Genomic DNA, 23,299 nt, shown 5'->3' on the forward strand with positions numbered 1-23,299 from the left:
ACGCAGATTCCTCTTCGATTTCTCACTCTGCGCGATAGGTCGCTGTCCGAGCCTCCAGGCAACACAGTCAGTAATCTCGCTATACACACTGCGCGTAAGACAAATGCTGATTTTGTACACCTGCATCCAGGTCCATCTACGTCTTACCCAGAGAGCAGAATATGATCCCGACTGGGAATATGTTGCTGTATCGTACACTTGGGCACAGCCTGAGAGTCTTGCTGCCCAGTTCAATACGCCGGAGTTCATGATCTGGACCAGCGACACGGAAGCCCGCCCGCCACGTTGCCCTCCATCTGTCCTTCACCGGGCACTGCAATACGATACCCATCAAACCAAGACTGGTCGCCTCTGGATTGACCAAGAGTGTATCGACCAAGACGATGCAATAGATCGCGATGAACATATCGCGCATATGCATAGAATTTATGAGCGGTCCAAATGCACCGCTATCGTTCTGTCGCAAAGTATAAGCCCGAACCAAGCGACCTTGTTGCAGCGCTGCATTGAGGCCCATGGAAAAGACACAGTGGACGGAACTCTGAACAATGAAATTGAAGAGGAAGACTGTGTTGATCCTAAGGTCACCGGTGCTGCGACAGGTCTTATATCGCTCAACTGGCTTGGTAACTGGTACTGGAGCAACAATCTGGAAAACATTCTCGGAGAAGACGCCCGAGGAAAAAGCGCTATTGATTCTCCGCTACACATGATCTTCAAGAGACTAGTTGAAGATCCATACTTTACACGTGCCTGGACATATCAAGAGCAGCGTTGTTCTAAGACTTTGTGCTATCTGATCCCTATACTACTAGATCCGTCATCTGATGAGATTACTACTGGACGAGAGCGAACGAGTATCTTCATGCCAAGTTCTCTGCCTCAGAGTATTGATAGATGGTGTTGGAGGCGTTTGAACAATCTGGAACTATCTCGGTTGTTAACCAACAATTTCCGTTCTCATGACCGCGATGCGCGTTGCCCCGGTGTACCTGTCCTCAAGCAAAGAGGTTCGAGCCCCAGGGAAACAGTCAGGGACAGAGATTACGTGATTATGGAAACTGTCAGGGGCATGAACACGCGAAATTGCAAGTACGTGTCTGATCGCGTAACGATGGTGGCGAATATATGCGAGTTCGGCATGACCCTTCGCACAACCCAGTTCCAGGACGATGAAGCAGTGAGCTACAGTATGTGTGTTTTGGCACTTCTTGTCATGAATGGAGTATTAAATAGGTCATGGGCAGCTATCATGGAAATGAAAATCGATGGTGCGCTCCTCACTTTTTGAGCTATATAGATGCTTCCATAGGAGACCTGAATGACAATACCCACGCGGATAACCTACCAACGCATTCTCTTTCTGAATATGCACCCACCAATGACTTCTCGCTCTTCGGTGGGTCTAAAAGCAGTAGACTTGCCTTGCGCATCTATCAGGTTTCTTCAAGAACAGTCCAAGCTCAACGCATGGTTAAGGGTATGGTATCAATCGTTCGTCATCTATACAATCTCTACTCCACGTACAATATATCCAAGGGCTTCAAAGGAGTTCAGCTGGCTTTATGACCACCACTAGCCGTCTGCGCCCTCAGAAACGCCTCAACGTCCTTGGCACTCGTGGCATCGATCTGGCGATCCATCTCTTGTTCCTGTGGACTCTTTATCCTCTCAGGCTCTTCAACCTTGTTTTCTTCCCCCTTGTTTCCACCAACTACACCGGCAACGGCTTCAGCGGCAGAAGTAGCAGTCGAGGTGACTACAGCGGAGGCTGATACAGCGGCTTGTTTAGCTTGGTCCAAATAGCCCGGGGCGGCGGGTTCTTCACGATCGGGGAGCGGTACCTCTTTCGGTGCTTGACCCACCGTGTTGGGCTCCATTGTGACTGTCTTGTCTCCATGCCCGTGGTCAACGACTGCTGCCTCGGGTGTTCCGTCTGCGAGCTGCCCAGATGCGTGTGTTTGGTTCTGTTGCTCGTACCGTGCTTCTGATGTGCCCGCGCGAATCGGTAGGGTCGTAGTAACTGGTACTGCGGTCGTGGACGGGCGCGACTCGGTGTCTGAGGGTGGGGTGTGGATTTCAGGCTCGTTCGTATCAGGGGGATGAGTCGCTGTGCCTACGGTTGTGAGAGGGTCGCCGATCTGAGTCGCAGGTGTGGGCGGCATCAGATCTCCCTGCTTGTATCCTACAGGCTTGGGAATGGAGAAGATTAGTTTTCTTCGCGGTGTTCCGCTTTCGCTGCCGACGCCCCAGGCTTCCATTTTGCCATTCTGGCCTTCCTCCCATTTTATCGGCCCAATAGGGAACGTCTTGCGACCGTCCTGGGTATTTGGGTTCTCCCACTTCATTTGCGCCTCGATGGCTGGCTCAAGGTTGGGCAGCTGTCCCCACTCGAAATCGAGACCGCCACCGTATTTCTTCGGTATGTTTTCGTGGTCGATGTATTGAGAGAGTGTGGAGTAGACGTTCTGCGGGGAGAGGATGAAGATCTTAGAGACGGTGATGGGATCAAACCAGCGCTTGACCCAGCCCCAGACGGTGGGAAAGAAGCCAGGCGCTCCAACGATCTACGATTTGGTCAGTTCTACTTGCATGGCTCTCAAGAAGACGCGTGCACATACGAATATCCTATCCAAGGTCTCAGGGTAATGTGCTGTGGCCAGGACCGAAGCATCTTGCATGTGGCCCTTCAGGTTCCAGAACTGCTTCAGCCCAACACCACTGATATCTACGATGTTGTTGCTTTGCGAGATTGGCGTTTCCGGATGGCTGCGAGGGACCATGGAACACAGAGGTGTGTAGAATCTTGTGAGCGACTCATACAGGGCGAATAGGCGCAGGTTCTTGGTCGCGACATTGGGGATAGTCGTCTTTGACTTGGCGAGTTGCTTCTCGTACGTGGAGATGTTCTTCGAGTTCAGCGGTGCGACCTCGAAAAGGAAGAGAGGAATGCCGCGTTTGTCGCGTCGGCCGAGCCATTGCGGGTACTACGTGAGGCTGTCAGACAGGATGACAGCACATGTATGCGGGACTCTCTACCAAGCGTCGCGTTTGCTCATACTCTTCGACCTCGATAGTGTTGAAGATTTCGCTTAGTTTGTTCTCCTTCCGCCAGTCTTCCGTGTCTTTGAATTGCTTAAAGGCCTCTTGGGGAACAAAACGACGCGCGCGCAGATAGCGCCTGTAAGCAGTCAGTGCCCCGCTAAAATCGACAACTTCGCGATTTGCGCGTACAGCATGGTCTCGTCGTCATGACTGGCTCGCACCGGCCCGGCTGCAGGCGTGTAATAGCCTGCTTCCTGGCACACTTTCTTGAACTCGAAAAGCTGGGCTTCTTGGTTCTCGGTGAGATGGGAGAGATGTCCCGCAGGATACTGCATCGACTCTACTCTGCTGAGGTCGGCCATGGCGGGATATGATAGGAATGTAGGAGTGTAGGATTACAAGGCCAAAAGGAAAGATAAAAAGTGGTGAGCCAGACCGTTCAGTTTTAGGGCGTCATGTTCATGGTAATGAATGCGGCGGTGCGGCAGTGACATCAACTGTGGCTGCAGATCGGGTCTCGCGGACAGCGAGCTTCGGCAATGGTCGCGCGCTATCCGGACCAAACGTGGAAAAACCATATGAGGGTCTTGCTTGTTCACGGACATAACTGACTGTTGTGCTTGAGTCGCGTCTACCGCATTGACCACGATGAGTCCAGAGTTGCTTCGAGTGCCTCGTCATTCATTTCCGCTGCAAGCCGGAGCTTCGCCAAGGAATTCGTGCTGACAATGACGGCCTAACTTGCAGATATGCTGACAGCCTCAAGGAAAGAAAGCCGGGCGGTACGGGTTTCTGCTACGGCGAGTTATCTTGTCGTCCTTCTGCTTAGTCCAACACTAGCAATGTAGTCATCTTTGAAGGTATTCTCAAAAGCGTCCAACATGTTTGTCATAACGCGATCAATTTTCCTCAGCGACTGGTCAAGTGCGCAGCGTGACAGGGACTCGCTCTATCAAGAGTGCTGTGTAGCTCTTTAGCCTGTTGGAATGGCATGAGTAGAATAGGTCCCGCATCCATGAGTGAGACATCTCTGACTGGGCCGAGACACAAGGCATAGATTTAGCTCAGTCCCATCCTTGTCACGACGGGATCGTATATCTGGACCCGCGATACGACGGAGAGAACGCCTGTTGACTGAAGGTGCGTTATCGCGATTTAGCTGCCGAGGCTAGTCAATCTTAGCGAGCCATGCGCTCATGACCGCCCATGTTCCAATGTTGACGACATCTGCGGCGGAACCTTCAAGCGCGCCCTTCACTCGCCACACCAAACCTCCATTTGCCCATGCGCTCTGCATTTCTCTCCACGACCCTGTCACCTCCCGAAAGCGCCGAACGACCCCACCCATACACCACCTGAACGCCGGGCCCACCATGCCACGCCCCTCCTTCACAGACTTGCCGACCGAGATCCTCGAAGCCGTCTTCCTCAATCTCGACCCGCGCTCCCTCGCATCCGTTTCGCAGACGAACAAACTCATCAAGGAGCTCACGACCGATGCGCCTATAATATGGCGCCACCTGTGCAAGACGCAATTCAAGACATGGGACGCTCGCCACAACATTATCGCCAAGTTTGCAGCCCCGTTGTCTGATGTCGACTGGCGCGCCCTCTACATGACGAAGCACACAATCGAGCGTCGCACCAAAGAGCTCTTGAACCGCATTGTGAATCGCCAGCAAGGGCGCATAAGATGCATCAACGACATCGCTGAGTTTGGGTACGATGCGAAGGAAACGCTATTGAAGGAATGCGCATGCCCCGACGATGCGCACGACGTTCTAGCAAGGCGATATTACGCCAATGCCGTGCTAGAGCGCATACATCGCGAGGTCGCCATCAAGGTGTGGTCGGATCTGCATGACGGCAAGGACATTTCGATAGAGAGAGCTCTGGGCGCATACGATGTATTTGCGAGAGTGGGCGAAGATGTAGACATTGACGTGGTAGCTGAAGACATCACTGCACTAGCCAACAGGCTACTGGAAACATATCCCGACTTGCGTAGCTGGAGTCCACGAACACAGGCCTCGACTTTGGCGTCCTTCCTCCGTGACGAAGGCTTCAACGGTGTTCCAGACACGTCGTATCGCGCACTTCGGAATTCCTTCATTGGTCTTGTCATACGTTCGGCGACGCACGAGTCTCTTCCACTCATCTCAGTCGCCATCTATTGCGCCGTAGCACAGCGGATCGGCCTTGATGCACGACCCTGTGGGTTCCTTTTCCACGTCTATACTCTTGTCTATGCGCCCAAGAACTACAACCTCGATGGCCAGTACAAGCCAACGAGTTCGGCGCAGCTGGATTACATGTACCTGGATCCGTTTCGCTCTTCGTCCGAAGTACGGCAAGGCGATTTACAGAGGATCCTACGCGACATGGGTGTTCCAAAGGACGAACACCATGGCTTTCTGAGCGACACCAACACCCGAGAGATGGTAATGCGCACTGCGCGCAACATCATGAACTCGGTACAAACGATCCGCGAAACTGAAGCCGGAATGGGCAGCATCCAGGCGTCATGGATGAACTCATACCCAGACATGGACAACGCGTTCTACGCAACCATCTGGGCCATGCTCCTCCTTGGGCCCAATGACGATCATATCTCATCTGGACACAACCAGATCCGTCGTCGCCAATATCTGCCGTACCTGCTCGAGCATTTTCAGATGCACTACCCATGGGACGTGACGTTGCTATCACGCTACGTCATCCCCATGTTCTACAACCAACCTGAGGGTCGTCGCCTGCTTCAGTTTGTGCAAAGCATGCATCAAGTTGATTCAATGCGGAAGCCTGTTGCCAATCGCTCTGCGCGCACGCAGAATGTTGCTTTCAAAGTTGGCCAGCTATTCCAACACAAGCGTTATGGCTATGAAGGTGTCATCACAGGCTGGGACGTTGTCTGCGACGCGAACGAAGACTGGATTCAGAACATGCGTGTAGATTCCCTATCGAAAGGTAGGAATCAGGCTTTCTATCACGTACTGTAAGTTCATCTCTTAGCGCCTTTACTATATTATGCTAATTAAAGTAGTGTCTGCGACAAATCCGTTCGCTACGTTGCTGCTGAGAACATCAAGCCTGTGGATGAGGATACATACCCCTCCGAGGCGTTGCTGAAACTCGCTGGTCGCCATTTCAAGCGCTGGGACGATGAACAACGTTGTTTCGTGAGCAATGTGCGAGACGAATACCCCGAGGATTAGAAGTTGCAGGGCTAAAATCAAGGTGGGGTTGGAAAAGTATAGATAGATAAAGCTATGACGTTTTGTTGCGTTCTCTAGATGAGTGTCGCATCAAATGCTGTTACATCCTCACTCATTCCCATCCTGTCGGTCTCCGACCTAATATCGAGCGAAAAATATGAAACGTTCCCAAGATGATTGCTGTAGAACCACAAAGCAATCATCACAATCTTCCATCCTCACTTTCTTCCCTTGTTTGGCATGAAGCGATCCAAGTTCTCCTCCAGGAAGCCATTTTCGGCTAGCATCTCGAGCCACTTCTTGATGACCGGACCAGAGTCGTATCGCCGCTGTGCAGCCTTGGAATCCTCTTCTGCTTCGTTCTGCATCTCCATCATGATGTTCGCAGCCAGTTGATTGGCTTGCGAAAGCAAATCGCTGCGGCGAGCCAGGAGCTGGGTCATGTCTTCGCTGTCGATGGCCGCTTTGACAGTAGTGGAGATAGGGTTGACCGCAAGAAGCTCTTCGAGGCCTAGCATACGGGGACTAGGCGGCTGTTCATTGGGGTCAACGAGATCTCTCCAGTCTTGAGACGTAGAAGTTGAGATGTCATCGAGGCGTGTGTCGACATGCGAGAGGGTGTTGATCGTCAGACCAGCGCTCTTGCGCAGTGAGAGCAATGGAGACTGCGTCAGAGCAACAACGCCGTAATCGTCGTCGCCAGCAGCCATGAGCGTAGAAATGGTGGTGGAGACTGACTCAAGCCATGTCTCGCCGCGTTGCGGATCGAAGGAGCCAACGCACGTCGGCTGCCTGTCCAGACCGTCCAACTTCCAGACCTCGTTTCCAACCGGTACGAAAGCGATGTAGTGATGCGCGTTATCCTCGACGCTCTCTGCACTATCGTGACTGGCGACGGTGTCGGTCGAAGCAGCGCGTCGCGACTTGGATCCCTTCTTGGTAGGCTTGGTCTTCTCAGTCAACAGCTGTGCCTTGATGCGCTGGGCGCGTTTGACTTTGTAGCTGAGATGTTTGTCGCCCTCGAGAATATCCATCTTCTTGGCAAACGAATTGTGAATCTTCTTCACAAAATCGAAACTCGCAAAAGCCTCACCGCGCTGGTATGGCGACAAGTCTTGTGTGAAATCTTTAAACTGGGTCAAATGCTCGCCGATATGCACATCAGCTTCGTTGCTCTGGTTCATCATGATGTTGATCATGGCTAGTGTCGCACAACTGTTCTGGGCGGGCAGTTGGTTGGCGAACCAGACGTCCTTGGGACACTCGGCTGCCTGGCCGTCGTTGCCAAATTCGCGGTAGTGGAAAAGCAGAATGAAACCGTAGACAGGCTGCGGGAAGTTGTCGAGAAGGAAGTCTGTATCCATACTAAATACTTCGCGTACCGTCACGTCGCGGACGCCCATCTCGCGGAGGATGACGGAGAAACAGGCGGGTTCACTTTCGATTTCGCAGAATCCTTGCCAGGTCTCTTTGTCGAAGTTGGTTGCAGGCATGTCTGGTGGACTAGGGAAAACCGGATCGGTAGAGGCGCCGTTCTGAGGCGACGGTGGGCCTGGCGAGTCTTTTGCCTTTTTGCTGCTGGGCTCTGACGCTGTAGCGGGTTCAGGAGGACCTCGCTTCTTGGTGTTGGGTGAGGCCGGTTTCGATCCTGTGCTTGGAGATGTAGAGTTGTTGACAGACTGAGCTGTAGAGGCGCCATCGCTTTCTACTGCGCTTGCAGAGACTGCATCGGCGACTTGGTTTGCCAGGTCTTTGCTGGGTATGGCTTGTTGTTGGGTTTGCTCTTGGATTCCAGCTTTGACATCCGAGCCAGCTCGGACATCGTGGACGGTCTGGCTTTCCATACTAGCTGATTTGAGTTGAGAGAGGCTTAGAGTGAGTTGTAGTTTGGAGTTGAAGGAGTTCAAGTGTGTATGTGGACGTTTGGAGGTTGGAGGAAAGGAAAGCAGACGAGCATGGTGGGAGGCGATCTGTGAATGAAGCGCGACTATCTTTTCTTATTGTGGGGTTCGACAATACAATAGGAAGCGAGCTGATAACGGTATAAAGTGAACGTGAAAGCAAGTGGCAGCGTGCAGGTAGTCGAGGTTCCAAGGTTGGGGCGCTAGCACGTGACGAGCTCGGCGTCATCCAGTTCTGATTGGCTGGATCCATCTCAGCCCGCATCCTTGTCGCGCTCGTCGCGTAGACTCTAGGTAAATGTTTGTTTGAGTTTCACGTCCACCGACAGTCCGCCCAGCGCAACACGCCCGATCACCCCCCGGCCGAACACGCATCTTCGTCGCATCTCCCAACCCATGATCACGATATAGCCGACGCTTAACTTCTGGGTGCGATGAACGGCACACCCCAGGTTCGCCGAGGCGTGGGCGGCTTCCCATCAACACCACAGAACACGAACCGCTCCCCCGGCCTCCAGAGCCCGAATGGCACAACACCGCGACCCAACATCAAGTCGCCCTTGCCAGATCTGCCCAAAGCCCCCGCGCAGTCAAGCTCAGGGCCCCTAATACCCGCCGACATCCTCGATCCCGCCCAACAACGCTTCTATGTCTTCGCCCTATACGTCGCCCTATGGGCATACCGAACATACGACTTCTACACGCTGGCTGTCGAGGAGGACGAATCGTTAGTGCTGTGCCTGAAATGGTGCTTCTTCGACGTGCTATTCATGTTCGGCATACCGCTACTGGAAATTCCTTGGCTGGAATGGGGCAACGGCGCCGCCTTCCTGCTGTTCGTGCTGCATGCGGGCGTCGACGTCATGCTCATGTTCAGGATTGGCATACCGGTACAGGCATGGCTTATGGGGCTGGTGGGCTTCTTGTGGGATAGCGAATTGGCCATCAGCGAACGGAGCGTCAAGCCTGGTGCTATCCTACACAACGCCTCCCTTATTCTCGGAAAGCAGATTGTCAACATCTTGCCTGAGGGTTCTGCAGTATTGAACCCAGATAGGCAGTCGTTCTGTCTGAACTCGTCCGTCACCCAACTGGAAATCCCGATTATGATCAACCAGACCGAACCCCACGAGATGGAGATCCTGCGCATCGATATCGATACGAACGTCAACGAGACCATCATCGTCAAGAAGGGAGAGCTGAAGGCCATGTTGAAGAAGGCTAGGAAGACGCAGAAGTCATCCGACCCTGACGATCCATTGACTCTGGCCTACACGATCAAGAAGCCAGGTGTATACCTGCTCAAGAAGGTTACGGATCAGTCGAAGCTTCTGGTCCGACCGCGGTCCACCAACGTCGTCGTGGCCACCTGCCCGCAAGCTCGAGTGAAGCCTACTGGCAACAATCGCTGCCGTAGCGATCTATCCAACGTTGCACTCGAGGTCGAGGGAACGCCGCCTCTGAACGTCAAGTACCGCCTCACGGTGAATGGAAAGCCCCGCGGCGGGTCTCAATTCCAGAATCTGCAGCCAGATGACGCCATCTCGCCCTTGTCGAAACACACATCACAAGCACTGGTCAAGAGCGGACGCGAAGACATTTCCTGGGCACGCCCGCACAAGGTTCTCGTACCTCTGAACGAATCTCTCACGACTAGTGGCTCTTGGGAGTACGAAATCGAGGAGGTGCAGGATGGACTGGGCAACTTCGTGAGCTATCTGAACGTCGACGATGACGAGCGCCCAAGGCCCAAGGTCGCAGGCATTCGTCAACTATTCGAGGTCCACGAGCGCCCTACAGCTTTCCTCAGAGGCTGTAGCCCACAGAACCCGCTTCGGGTACCCAAGGGTGAAGCCGCTCGTCTGCCCGTCCAGTACCAGTCTACGGGTAAAAACGCTATTGACTCTGCGCATACCGTTGAGTATCTCTTCACACCCCAAGAGAATATCGTCTCGGATGGCTACCACAGTCCTGATGCTGTGCTGCAAAAGCAGGTCATGCGAAAGGGTGAGCAGCCTACTATCAAGGTCGCCGGTCTTTACACCATCAAGTCTGTGTCGACCGACTTCTGCGAGGGTGAGGTTTTTGAACCTACTTCGTGCCTACTACACAACCCACCTGAGCCGGATCTCACGCTAGACAGCGAGGACATCATAGACAAATGCGCGGGCAACCCCATCGGTCTCCGCGTTGGCCTTGATTTCGTTGGAAGTCCACCTTTCGTGGTCACCTACTCCGAGAAGAAAGACAACGGCCGAGAGGTCAGGCAGCCGCCACTTCAGATTGCCAGTCTCCGCAGTACGATCGATCTTACGCCGACAGATGCGGGTCATTACGAATACTCATTCAAAACCATCAGCGACTCGGTTTACAAAGAGAGGCCCCTTAGCAACATCAAACTCCAACAGGACGTCAAGCCATCCGCACAGGCATACTTCATTGAAAGCAGTAGACCTAAGCAAGCTTGTATCGACGATGTGGTTGAGTTTGACGTGGGCTTTGCTGGTGAGGCACCCTGGAAGCTCGAATACGAAATTGTCCACAATGGCAAGCGTACGAAGCGCACCATCGAGACCGAGACCGCGCACTACGTGATACGAACAGACAAGCTCAGCAGCGGTGGCGAGTACGTCGTAGCTCTGACGAGTGTTACCGACAAATCTAAATGCAAAGAGGTTCTCAAACCCGTAGCTAGAGTCAATGTTCGTCACGAACGACCCAAGGCGTACTTCGGGCACATTGAAGGCAAACAATCAGTCTTGGCTTTGGAAAGTCGACAAGTCGGACTTCCTCTTCGCTTTACTGGAAACGGCCCTTGGTTCCTAGAGTACGAAAACTTGAAGACCAAGGAGGTCAAGAAGGATAGCTTCCAAAACCCCAACTCGTGGCTTGACGTCAAGACAGATGGAACATATCAGTTGATCTCCGTTAAGGACTCTGTTTGCCCTGGCTTGATCGATGAAAAGGCTGACCAATTCGACGTATCTTGGGTCGCACGTCCCTCGCTCAGTGTTCCTGAAAGCAGCGCGGTGCTGGAAGGCAGCAAATATATTAAGGACGCCGTCTGCGAGGGTGACGAGGATTCATTCGATGTGTCTTTAACCGGTAAGTTATCCCGAGTATCCCACACATTGCCAATGCTAACGACATCGTAGGAAATGCTCCTTTCGACATTTCTTACCGACAGGAATACAAGGATAAGAAGGGAAAGACAGCCTCTGTCAGCGAAAAGGACTTGCACACCGTTGGTGGTCTTGCGTCGATTCGATCCGAAACCTCCAAGGCTGGTACTTACGAGTACACTTTCCTGAAACTGGCAGACGCCAGATACGATCACTCGAAGAAGCACTTCTCGCCTATCACGATTCAGCAACAGGTTCATTCACGTCCTGGTGCTCGTTTCGATAAACCTGGAAAGACATACAGCTACTGTTCGCGAGAGTCAGAGGGCGAAGAAGTCATCCCCATCACGCTGGAGGGCGTTGCACCATTCTACCTGGAAGTGGAGATCAAACATCAAGGTACCCCTAAGCCGGAAATCAGCGTCCACAAGAGCATCCCCACAAACAAGTATGATCTCAAGATTGAGCACCGCAAGATGCACCTCGGTCACTCGTCAATTTCCATCCGTAAAGTTCGCGACTCGCGTGGATGTACCCTCAAGCCTCCGCCAGGTGGTCCCCGTGTGCAAATCAGCGTTCATGATGCGCCTACCGCCACACCCCTGGAAGACCGACAGGACTTCTGTGTCGGTGAGCGCCTGTCCTTCGCTCTTAGTGGCCAAAGTCCCTTCACAGTATACTACACCTTCGAGAAGCAAGAGCGCAAGGCCTCCAATCCGGGCACTACTTTCCGCCGTCTCGCTGAGCTTCCAGGATCGTTCACTATCACTGGTCTACGCGATTCTGCTTCTGAGTGCCTTGCAGCGCTCGACCTTACCAAGACCATTCATCCAATCCCCTCTGTACGTCTCTCTGGAGGTCAAGTCCACGAGATCGACATTCATGAGGGTGGCGGTACGGATCTAGAGTTCCAGTTCTGGGGTACACCGCCTTTCGAGTTTACCTACACGCGGAGCACGAATGCAAACAAGGGACGGAAGAGCAAAGTGCTGGAGATCAAGACGGAAATCAGTCATGAGATGAGTATGAGCATTCCAGTCCAGGAGGAGGGTACGTACGAGGTTGTATCCATCAAGGACCGGTGGTGTAGTTTTGCGAAGCCAGGTGAGGGCCATGATGGCAAAGGCGGACAGAAGATGTTGACCTACTGAGAGTGAAGAGGAACCGGGTACAGATTTTGTCTTGATGTGCATGGATTGGCGTTTAGCGTTTCCTTTCGGACGTTTCTCAAGGTTTGCATGAGACTTTGTATTTATGGAAGGCCTTTGGCTATGGAAGGGGTTGGGTAGCGTGTGAACCAGCGATGAGCATTTATTATCGAAAACTTGATACATACAGCTTGCCCTATGCTTCTCCATACCGCACTTGAGGTAGCTCGATGCTGGCGCCGAAACAGTATCGATGATAAGTAGCGCATCGCGATCGCGTACCTGCATCTAGCGCTAAAGTGGACCCTTTCGCATCCTAACACCATACTGATGATATCATGAATAAAGTGACATCACAGCCACGACTAGGCTGATGGGAGCGACAAAAACAAAACGTCGCGTGTCTTCTAGCATAGGAACTCCATCTACATTGCACTTCACTCCAACTCATTGCGAATAACACAAATTCTACGTTTACCCGCAACCACACACCAAACAACCAATATGCCTCACTCCAAGACACCTGGCCAGAGCAATGCTGCTTCAGACAAGTTCAACAAGCAGGAGGCTGAGAGTACGTTTTACATTCTCTCCTTAACTTCTGCGGGGATGTCATGCTAACAAATATGACAGGCAAAGGTCTCGGTGCCTCAAACGCACCCGCAGCGAAGGAAGGCCACGCGCCCGGCGAAGCGCCCGTAGCTTCAGACAGCGGAAACTCAAACGTCGGCGTCGACCCGAGCGCCAACAAGCCCGGTGAGAAGGGCATCGGTGGACCTAACTACGGTACACACTAGACATGTGTCTATGAGGAGATGGTGTATGAATAAGAAAGAAAGGAAACAAGCAAGAACTCAGTCGTCTCCATGAAATTACGAATATCATTGTATAAATTACGGGTATATCTTTTCCCAAGTCACGCCAGAAAAGCTGTATGTGACCGTGTGTATGAACAATGTGGCCGTTATGCGTGTTACGCTGCCTTTGGTTTCGGGATGCGGAAGGGATGGGCTTCGGTGTTGAAGACCCAGTCGTCCAGGCTGATGACGTTTGGCTCGCTGAACGTCAGGTAAAAGTACTTTAGCGTTTCCGCCATCCAGAAGCTCTGTAGGCGTGTTAGTACACGCTCGATGTCTTCTGACAAGGAACTAAGAGACGACTTACCTCCATGCTGTCCGCTCTCGGTGGAGAGTCGGCAGATACGTCTATCAATGCAGAGTTACCGATGTCAGTGTCTGTGGAGCGCTGTATAGCCGTCCACATATCCCATGCAGCAGCTTGCCATTGCTGCTCCCCTGTGATGCGGTGCATGATGAAGACACTCTCGATAGCCTCCGGCCTGAGAATGTACCTTCTATCATCGACACTGATGAAGCCGCTGGGGAGGCGGAGGTTCGCAATGTTCTTCAACGGATCCTTTTCGTCCGCAGCATTAGATGTCCGGGATAGTATACCATCGAGCCATGCTTTCTCGTCCCATACGCAGGTTGTCGTATTGTCGCACATGAGGAGATGCGATACTTCCGGCATGATACCTGCGGGCGATGCCTTGTAGGCCCAAACACAAGTGTCTGCCAACTTCCGACCGATCGTGACATGTTCGTCGTTCTGGAATAGCTTTCCGCCGAGGGCAAACATGCCACCTGTGTAGCATGCCAAGTGTTGCATCTCTGGGTCCAACGCCGTTGTCGCACCTTCGGCACGGACAAATCCTGACATGAGCATGTCGGAGTTCTCTGGGGTTGATGGCCTGAACAAGGCATATTTGGATGCCGTGTCCATCGCTCTCTCGTACATCTTGCGATAGATGGCGTCTTGACCACCGAGCAGCGCATATTGCTTGCCAATATACTCGTACGTTGAATCAGCCATACTCCCCAGGGTGAACCCACTGTCAGCAGTGAAGTCCGCAGTTCGAGCGTTGACAATGAGAGGCCACATGCCCGGTAGCTTGGTCTTGTCCTGCTGTTCTTCGAGAAGTCTGGTTACCCTGTTGACCGCGTCGTACCATTTCGGGTCCCCGGTCAATTGCGAGAGGCGTGTGAACTCCATGGTCAGACTTCCGATCTCCGCAAGGAGGACCTGCTCGTCCGCTACCTGTGGTTTGCCCTCGCCCGCTGCACGGAATTGCCATCGCGTGATTGGTAGGTGGTTGGGTGTGTCGAATGCATGGTATAGCATCTCGCCCGCCTCCTTCGCCTTGTTCAATAACCTCTGGTCCCCGCTAAGCTCGAAAGCTGCCAGAAGACCACCCAAATGCCGTATGTTCGTCTCGAATACATTGATGTGGTCCAAATCGGTGTATCCAAAGTCGATTTGTTCGATATCCTTGATGGCGGACGAGAACTCCTCTTCAAAGCCCATTATGTATAGTGTGTCGAGCGCGTCGATGAGGGTGGCCGCCCAGCCTCCAAAGTGATCCGCTGCCTCTCCGCTTATAGGTCGGACTTCGTCGTGCATCCATGCGTGGCTTCTGTAACTCTTCCAGCATTTCAGGAATTGTTTCTTAACCTCTTCCTTCCTCGTCTCGCGTATGTTCTTGGCCGTAGCATCTTCTTGTCCAAAGTTGAATTGTATGGGTGGTAAGGCTTTCGGTTCGCCGGCTGGTAGTGGAACGAGGGACTCGATGCGGTTTTTGAAGGGGACCTTTGTCCAATCGAAAGACTTGTACTTTTGCTCTTTCTTTGGTTGTTGGCTTTGCTGGCTCTCCGGGCCTTTGTCGGCGTTTACAGGCGCGTCGCCAGGCTGCTCGTATGGAAAGCTGAGGGACCAAAGCATGTACAGGAAGCCCACGGCGAGGACGGTGTATAGCCCATAGCGTCGCAAAAGCGCCATGGTGTATTACAAGAATTAAGTAAAAAGGGGTATAAAGAAGGGAAGAAGACGGACGCGCAAGACGATGTCTGCGCATTACGAACTGTGGGGAGGCTGATGACGGCGGTTCCTGCCAAGTCGGGAGGCGGCATCCTTGTCGTACACTGGACCCTGTACCTGATTACGCGCCGCTCTCCACGTCCGGACGCCCATCATTGCATCATCAAGACAAGTGCGACGGAGAATAGAATGCGATCCGAGGATGCTGAGTTCGGAGCACGATAGCTAGCCCGAGGAAGCTTTAGTACGGTCATCATATTCACCTACTCGGCGCGTACCTTGATTTAACACGAAACTTATCAAGGGGATCGCGTACCTCAACGTCAACATGCCTCAGATACATTCTGTCCAAGGCCACTGATGATGTTTGGAGCATATTCGAGACATAATGGCAATGTTAGCTTCATCTTCGATACATAGCGACACAACCCACCCCCTTGGTGATGTTCATCCACGTATGATTTGACATGTTTTTTCTTTCTCTATTATGTACATCTGGACTCAGCTTCTATGACAGCGAGAGATTTGTATGTGACACCCGCAATTGTTATTGCAACTGCGCAATGGTCGTCTGTGGCTTCTGCTATGTTCATTCCTTCCTACTTAGACTCTGCTGGTGGCAGCATGACGACGTACTCCCTCTCACTGCCTCCAAATTTGAGTATGTCCTTGTCCCTCAGCTCAAAGTAGCGACTCGCCTCGAGATCCTCTCCGTTGAGCTCTGTGCCATTACTGCTTTCCAGGTCAATGATGTAGGGCTTGACTTTTCCCTTGTGGCTCTTGACACCGAATTCGTCTTCCACCGTCTTTTGTATGTACCGAAACTGGATGACTGCGTGCTGTCCACTTGAGCTAGGGTGGTCGAGAACGTAATCGGCGACTTCCCGAGATCGTCCCAGTAGCCAGCAGCTCTTGTTCCAGAGTTCGATGGTCTCTAGCACATCGTCGCCCTTGAACACGAAGATGCGCCAGGGTTGTGAAGCGGGCGGTTTGCGTGCCTCGGGCGGCTCGTGGTACTTGAGGGAGATCTTGGTGCCTTCTACGCGGTTGGCAGCTTTGGCTAGCGCGCCAGTAGGCTTGAAGTTGGGCTTCTCCTTGTCAGGCGGTGCGCCGCCATACTTGGAGGGTGGTTGGGCCGAGTCGTCAAGCCCCCGGAAGGAGACTTCTTGTGAAGGTAGCGGTTGTTTGGCCCGCTTGTGGGGCGGCGGTGAGCGCGAAGGCGATGGAGAGCGTGTGCGCCGGTGACGTTTGGGCGGTGGAGATGTGGATGCAGAGGGCGAGCGGGTGCGCGGTTTGCGAGAACGGTACGGTATGGGCGAGCGTGAACGTCTGCCCTCTTTGGACTTGTCGCGGCGGCGTCGCTCTCTGGACCGCGAGCGATCTCGCCGGCCGTGTCTGTCCGTAGAGCGATCGCGCTTTCTGTTCCTGTCTCCGTCCTTGTCGTGGGAGCGATCGCGCCTTCTGTCCCTCGAGCGATCTCTCTTTCTGTCGCCCGATCTTTCTCGCCTCTTGTCGCGTGACCGGTCTCGTCGCCTGTCTCTGGATCGGTCCTTCCTCCGCTCTCTTGATCCATCGCGCTTCTTCTCTCTGGAGGAGCCTCGTGGCTTCCTGTATGGTTCCGGCGACCGTTCCCGCCTGCGGACAGCGCTTGGCTCGACTGTCGTGGCCTTTGGCTCACGGGCGTTCGGTACGTCCTCGGGCTTCCTCTCTCTCGATCGACTTCTCGAGCGGCGACCAGATGCTATCGAAGGCTCCTTCCCAACGCGTTCGGATACATGTCTCGACAACCTGCTCGGGCTTCCGTTCCTGCCCTCGACTGCCGGGGGCGAGGCAGTCTGGCCTTGGACTAGCTGTTGCGTAAGCAGCCGTCGCGCGCTGTAGGGCGACAGGTCTCTCGCCATATCGGGCCCGATTGCTGAGCACTGGGGCGCAGTCGCGGTGTCGAGATTGGGGGCGCAATGACGATCCCAACTTTTTCTCTAGTGGCTGGTGGATACAGCCAACGTCAACGGGCTTCCTGGGGGCGATGCCAAGTCGCCTGCACTGCGGTGGTAGCCGGCTAGACCATTACACCGTAATTAGTAGTGGGCTGCGCAAAGAAGCAGAAAGGAATGTGACTAGTACGCAATAGCCGGTTAGCGATTGAAGCTGTCGGTCGCGACTTCCCCAGAGGCCCAAGCTTCCTGCAACTTCGTCACGGCGTCGCGCTACCGCGCCTCATCTTCATCTCGTCTATTCGCTGCATGTACACGGCGGCGCCACTATCCACTCCAAGGCGCCTATGTATACGATATGCAAGGAGCTTGTGTTTCTCTCCCACCCAGTCGGCCCATTTGGCCCCTGCAGCAGCGTCTTCAGCCGGATCCAGACAGGTACGGCGTGGTTTGCAGCCCCGAAACATGACAGCGGGCGTTATGAAGGCGGCCAAGATGGGCGCCTTGCAAACGTAGCCAAACCATCGTCCCAGTGCCCGCAAACTCTCTGGCGATTGCCTTTCCGCCTATCTCTCTCTCTTCGCACCATATCGTAGCCCGAGCGCCTGTAGTTTCCATCCTATCTTCATGCCTCCGCTGTATTGCTGCCACTGAGTGCGGCGTGCGCAACGATCGCGCAATGCCGTCCAAGCGAATCCTTTCCTGGTCAAAACGCCAGTCTAGTTCAGAGCCCTACTATCGCACTGGGGGGTTGCTATCGATTGAGTCGATTGAGCCCGAGTCCAACACCGACGTTGAAGCAAAGGTACGATAACAGGCACAGAACCATGTCAGTGCGCTGCCAAAGACAACGACATCTTATGCACAACGAGACGACCCGTACACCAATGTCAGCGACCGTCTGGAAGTCGGTGTCTGCAGCTGTCTTGTGGTGCCTTACCATTCGCTAATCATCTCTTCCAGACTACGCTGAAAGTTGAAAAACGACGTTCAACTAACCTCGTCATCTTTCCATCGGACGACAGACAACATGTATCCAGTCCTATCACACCCCAGTACGATACAGCCGTGTTCAAGACTGTCACGACCCTCCAGACTGCGTCTAGCGACATGTTGCGCTCTCCGGTGCCCAGTACGATTGCATGCTCGAGATCTGCCTCCATAGAAAAGCCTCTGCCCAGTCGCCCACGGTCCGCCTCGGTACCATCGATTGCAGAACTACCCGCTGAGCTCCCTGGTTCTCTTCTCTTAGAGAATCAAGGGTTTCCATCCTGTACGACTCCAGTGTCCGTCCAACCCACAATCCAGCTCTTTCGAAGGGAGAGTCACCCACCTGACAAGCGCTTGAGCCACGGGAGTACATGCTTGAATGCATTGGATTTGGTCCCGTCACCATTGAATCATACGAGAAGCGTTCCAGAACTAAGCTCGCGGTATAGCATCATGAGAAACGTTCCTATCGGCGATGCACTTGATTCACGTGTTATGGCCCAAGCCGGTCTACCAGCGGCATTGGATGACAAGTGTTTGAACAAAACCGGAATGCGGAGACGTTCGAGACCGGACCTGATTACTGCGCTCTCTGCCATGGACGGAAAGGTTTCGACAAACAGAAGTGGCAGGCATGGTTCTAGTCAGATGCGGCAGGTCCAAGAGAAGAAAGTACGTGATCGGGATACCGAAAAGCGCCGACGCAACAGTCAAAATGAAGTGAGTGCTGTTTGTTTCTTGATAGAGGCGTATTTACTGGACAAACAAGAAGACTGCATAACGAAACAGTTTCAGAACTTCTTTGTGTACCATCTCCAACTCTGATGCGACGATGTGTGCCTGAGTTAGATGTACTTCTCTGCCGTCAGGCCATGGCTTCTGGCTGCTCGCTGGCAATGTATTGTTGTATCCGCGGATCGGAGGCCTGGCAGGCGAATAGTGGTGGTGTCAGGTTTCACATTCTCACGTTGCGCGGGCGGCACTTGCACACAAACCGTCACCACTAGTCTCATCGCCATGCCTCTTTCTCTGCCTCGTAATGGCCAATTCGGGCCGTTTTAGTTGCCCAGCATGTATTGCATCCAAATACTAACTATACCCAGGCGTCTACTGCAACCAATTCATCGACGCGTAGCAACCAGATCGACGAGCTAAAAGCGATCATTGCCACACAGAATCAGAAAAACTCAGTCCTACAATCTCAGTTCGCCGCCTTGAGATCGTCGCACGAAGCACAAGTTGCAAGCCTCGTGGACGCACACTCTGCGGAGGTTGCATCTCTGAAAGATCACATTCGGTTGCTTCAAGAGCAGAACAGCAAGCACGGCCTGCACCAGGGTGAGTATCGTTCCAAGTATCCTTGTCCAGTCCACCACTACACTTCACTGCTTTGTGAAGACGCTCTCTTCCAACGTGTTGGATCAACCAGTATGGCTTTTCGAGCTGTGCACCCGTGACACCAGCTATCAGTTCAGCATGCTAAACGTGTCTAGCGTCGAGGAATAATACTTCGTTTGTCTCGGATAGCGCTGAGCCGCCACACACGTCGATTCGCGAAACCCCGCCGATTACGAAAGACCCCGACTTTGTCTGTCCGATCGAATTTGAAAGCAAACAGCGTTCACACCGGCGATCAGAAAGCAGCCCAGAGATGGTAATGATACACCTGCTCTCCTTCTGAAACCCACTGCTAATTTGGACTGTCAGGAGAGCTTGAAGCGGAAGCTCAGCGCCACACGTCGGCCAGAAACGACAACTCGGAACCTGCTCCCAGAGCTCAATCAGTACAGACAAAACAATGTCGCTCTCCAACAGCAGATCGAATCATTGATGGCGAAGTTGAACGAATCGAAGAAAAGCGAGAGAGAGCTTCGTTCAACACTAGGACTGACCGAGATGAGATGTGCTGAGTTCGAGGACAAGGCAGCGCACGCTGACAAGCTTGCCAAATCCACGCAGGCTCTGCAAAACACTATTGATCATCTCGAGAGCCGTCTCGAGATCGCCAACACTGAGCGACTGGACGCGGAAGAGCAACTTTCGAATTTAGTGAATGGGAAATCACCCTTCGACCTCATCTCAAAAGGACCACCTAGCACGAGCCACCCAACTTCCGATGGACGTATGAGTATGAGTACGGTCTTCTCGAGTGCTTCGCCGATCAGTTCAGAGCTTGACTCGCAAGAGAACGCAACGCTAGCTTCTTTTGTTGCGCACATTGAGCGTCTGCAAGACCAGGTCAGGGAGAAAGATCATCGCATTGCGAAACTGGAGAAAGAGCGAGAACAGCTACGACGGGCACACAGCGAGCTAGAACAGGAGCACAAGACAACTGCCAGTCGTTCAGGCACACACCACCCAGACACGCATATGGAAAGACTTCGAGCCGCAATCCTGAATCGCGAATCCGTAATTGAGGAGAAGGACAGGGTCATTTGTACAGTGGAAAGGCAGCTGGAGCATCACAAACTCTTGTTGCAGGCTGAAATCAGACGGCATGCGGCAATGAAGCTTCACATGGCTGGGGAAGGGGAAGACAGCTGGCCGGAGCTTGCCTCCATTGCAAGACGGGAAGACATCGATAGGTGGATGGATAGGCTCCACGAGCGCTTGAGGAGGGAGCAATCTAAACAGAAGGGAAAGGCTCTTGCCGATACTCCGGATGTGCAGATGGAGAGCTTGCGACAGGAGATCGACTTCTACGTTAGGGAAATCATTCTCTTCAAGCTCGACATCAAAGGTTACAAGAGCGACATTCGAAAGCTGAAGAAGATCACTGCGCAAATGGAAGCTTACGGCCGGACGAGCGATCTGGAATCTGAAGCATGTTCTCCCAGGCCAACAGCTACACCTATCCCCTCATATTTCCCGCCAATCACACCAGAGCTCGATGGCGCCAGTGTTATCTCGCCTGCTATAGACGAAGGTCATATTGTGACTGCCCTGGGAGGATCCCCGGTTGCTATCTCCCCATTGGCTCCCTCGCGCGATCGGGACCGCGTCCTCATGGCACCAAGAAACTCACGCGAACTCGACATACCAGCAACATTATATGAGGTGGCGCATAAGGATGACTACGCAACCGGAGCTGATCTCATGAGTGCGGGGGCCTCTTCAAACTTGGTCTTACCGCGGACAGCTACGGTATGTGCGCGCTGACGGTGTTAAGAGCCCAGCGTCTAACTCACCCAGTGCAGCGAACTTATCACAAGCTTCCCATCACCCAACTCAGCTGTACCACATCAGCGCGTTATACACAAACGTAGTATGAGTGAACCATCACTTGGGGCGTATCAGACCTCCCACGGAGACCATAGACTATAAGGTGGCGGTACAAAGTGTGTAAATAGTTAAGAAAGTAAAAGTTAAATTTAAATACTACTAATTATATAAGAACTAAGAAACTATATACCTACTTTTTCTTAGTTAAGAAAAGACCTATCTATCTAGGTTTTCTATGTTAAATGCTTAGGTAGTATAGGCAAGCGTGCACTCTTTCTAAGAGTATGTAATAAACTTATTATATTTTAGCTATTTACATACTACCTTTTTACTCTAATTAATTTATAGCTAATAGAGAGAATAGACCTAATTATTAGTATATAGATAATCTTCTATATTATACTAATATTTAATATATATAGTAACACGCGTATTCTCTCTAATAATAGCCTTCTACGCTACTTACTATATATTATACTCTTCTTTACTTCTAGAATAGAAAATAATATTAGCATAGCTATTATTATAATATACCTAGTTATAGTTCTAAGAGTAAAACTATTTATCTCTATTCTTATAGTAGGTAGTATAAGCTTCTCTCTTATAGAGAGTCTATATCTCTTTATATTTATTATATAATTCTATTTTATTATTATATATCTCTCTAGATTTCTAATACTTATAATATAGAATATAAGCTTAGAATATAGTAAATATATAGAGTTCTTATATAAGTTTATATAGAAAGTGTATAATTATATAAAAAATAAACTTTACGTCTATTACTTAGCTTTTACAGCACTCTCTATAACTATAGTTTTTATTAGATAATATATATATAAGATTAGAGTAGAGAAATCTATAGCTTTCTTTACTTAGATAGTAATTATAATAGAGCTTAAAGCCTATAGTAAGACTAAATAATATAATTAGATCTTATAGTATAATTCTAAAGTTAGATTTATTTATAAGGTAATATATAGTAAGGCGTTTAATAAGAATATATTTCTAGCTTTTTCTTATTAATTAGATCTTATTATACTTCTTCTAGAATTTCTTCTAGTATTTAATAATAAAAGCGCTTATTTAGAGTCTATATAGATAACTCTAGCTAGCTAAAATGCGCTATAGTAGTCTAGCAAGAGTTAGTAAAATATCTAGATTATAGCTAGATACGCTTTAGTAAAAGATAGAGAGAAATATTTAAGTTATAACTTACTAGTATATAGAATAAAGAGAGAAGTTATTTATTAATTATAGGTTTCTATAATTCTATTACTACTATAGAACGCCTAATAGCTTATAAATAGTTATAAGTATACTAGAATTATCTTACTTAAAGAGATTGTAAAAGTATTAATATACTAAACTATTATTAAAGTTATAGAGCCTACTTAGAGGCTTTACACTATTCTTTAAGAAAGAGTAATTAAGTAGTAATAACTAGAGGTTACTATCTTAAAGATCTCTACTAAATACTTAAAGCTAAGAGTAGGTCTATTATCTTAGTAGATCTCTTATATTATATTCTTTATAATCTCTTAAGTCTAGTAAAATACTTATTTTAGTAGATAAAAAAAGAATAGTAGTATCTAAGCTAGAAATTTTGCCTAGAATAGAAATGCGTTTAGTTATTACAATGTAGATAAAGTCTTAGACTATATAAGTAGAAGAATTCTAGTTTATAGTTATAGTAGGCTTAAATAGTTATAACGTTAACTTTTTATTAGCTAACTTAGAGTCTACTAGCGTATAATAAGAGAGAAATTTTATTATAATATATCTTTTAGTCTACGTACTACCTACTAAAGATATAGAGAGTATACTACTAGTCTTATACCTTTCTAC

General features: G+C 51.0%; 8 protein-coding genes across 8 annotated transcripts; 4 read left to right on the forward strand and 4 right to left on the reverse strand.

The window, feature by feature from the left end:
* Positions 1-1,553: 1,553 nt before the first annotated feature.
* On the reverse strand, positions 1,554-3,407 carry J4E84_000736 (uncharacterized protein; the record flags this gene model as incomplete). Its single annotated transcript, XM_049383372.1, has 4 exons — positions 1,554-2,567; positions 2,622-2,987; positions 3,040-3,181; positions 3,235-3,407. 4 exons carry the CDS (start codon positions 3,405-3,407, stop codon positions 1,554-1,556), a joined length of 1,695 nt encoding a protein of 564 aa, XP_049248890.1.
* A 1,011-nt stretch (positions 3,408-4,418) lies between these two features.
* J4E84_000737 (uncharacterized protein) lies at positions 4,419-6,260 on the forward strand (the record flags this gene model as incomplete). The annotated part of the gene is made up of 2 exons (XM_049383373.1): positions 4,419-6,040; positions 6,089-6,260. The coding sequence occupies 2 exons, from the start codon at positions 4,419-4,421 to the stop codon at positions 6,258-6,260; spliced, it is 1,794 nt and encodes a 597-aa protein (XP_049248891.1).
* Positions 6,261-6,478: 218 nt separating this feature from the next.
* On the reverse strand, positions 6,479-8,104 carry J4E84_000738 (uncharacterized protein; the record flags this gene model as incomplete). The annotated part of the gene is made up of 1 exon (XM_049383374.1): positions 6,479-8,104. The coding sequence occupies one exon, from the start codon at positions 8,102-8,104 to the stop codon at positions 6,479-6,481; it is 1,626 nt and encodes a 541-aa protein (XP_049248892.1).
* Positions 8,105-8,595: 491 nt separating this feature from the next.
* On the forward strand, positions 8,596-12,434 carry J4E84_000739 (uncharacterized protein; the record flags this gene model as incomplete). The annotated part of the gene is made up of 2 exons (XM_049383375.1): positions 8,596-11,266; positions 11,317-12,434. 2 exons carry the CDS (start codon positions 8,596-8,598, stop codon positions 12,432-12,434), a joined length of 3,789 nt encoding a protein of 1,262 aa, XP_049248893.1.
* Positions 12,435-12,935: 501 nt separating this feature from the next.
* J4E84_000740 (uncharacterized protein) lies at positions 12,936-13,228 on the forward strand (the record flags this gene model as incomplete). The annotated part of the gene is made up of 2 exons (XM_049383376.1): positions 12,936-13,005; positions 13,065-13,228. The coding sequence occupies 2 exons, from the start codon at positions 12,936-12,938 to the stop codon at positions 13,226-13,228; spliced, it is 234 nt and encodes a 77-aa protein (XP_049248894.1).
* A 176-nt stretch (positions 13,229-13,404) lies between these two features.
* J4E84_000741 (uncharacterized protein) lies at positions 13,405-15,266 on the reverse strand (the record flags this gene model as incomplete). The annotated part of the gene is made up of 2 exons (XM_049383377.1): positions 13,405-13,536; positions 13,596-15,266. 2 exons carry the CDS (start codon positions 15,264-15,266, stop codon positions 13,405-13,407), a joined length of 1,803 nt encoding a protein of 600 aa, XP_049248895.1.
* A 638-nt stretch (positions 15,267-15,904) lies between these two features.
* Positions 15,905-17,206, reverse strand: J4E84_000742 (uncharacterized protein; the record flags this gene model as incomplete). The annotated part of the gene is made up of 1 exon (XM_049383378.1): positions 15,905-17,206. The coding sequence occupies one exon, from the start codon at positions 17,204-17,206 to the stop codon at positions 15,905-15,907; it is 1,302 nt and encodes a 433-aa protein (XP_049248896.1).
* A 1,738-nt stretch (positions 17,207-18,944) lies between these two features.
* J4E84_000743 (uncharacterized protein) lies at positions 18,945-21,679 on the forward strand (the record flags this gene model as incomplete). The annotated part of the gene is made up of 5 exons (XM_049383379.1): positions 18,945-18,949; positions 19,365-19,567; positions 19,723-19,817; positions 19,937-21,373; positions 21,656-21,679. The coding sequence occupies 5 exons, from the start codon at positions 18,945-18,947 to the stop codon at positions 21,677-21,679; spliced, it is 1,764 nt and encodes a 587-aa protein (XP_049248897.1).
* Between the last annotated feature and the right edge of the window lie 1,620 nt (positions 21,680-23,299).

This window comes from Alternaria hordeiaustralica (genome assembly GCF_023758085.1).
Source record: "Alternaria hordeiaustralica strain BMP 2776 chromosome Unknown scaffold_1, whole genome shotgun sequence".
Taxonomy (NCBI): Eukaryota; Fungi; Ascomycota; class Dothideomycetes; order Pleosporales; family Pleosporaceae; genus Alternaria; species Alternaria hordeiaustralica.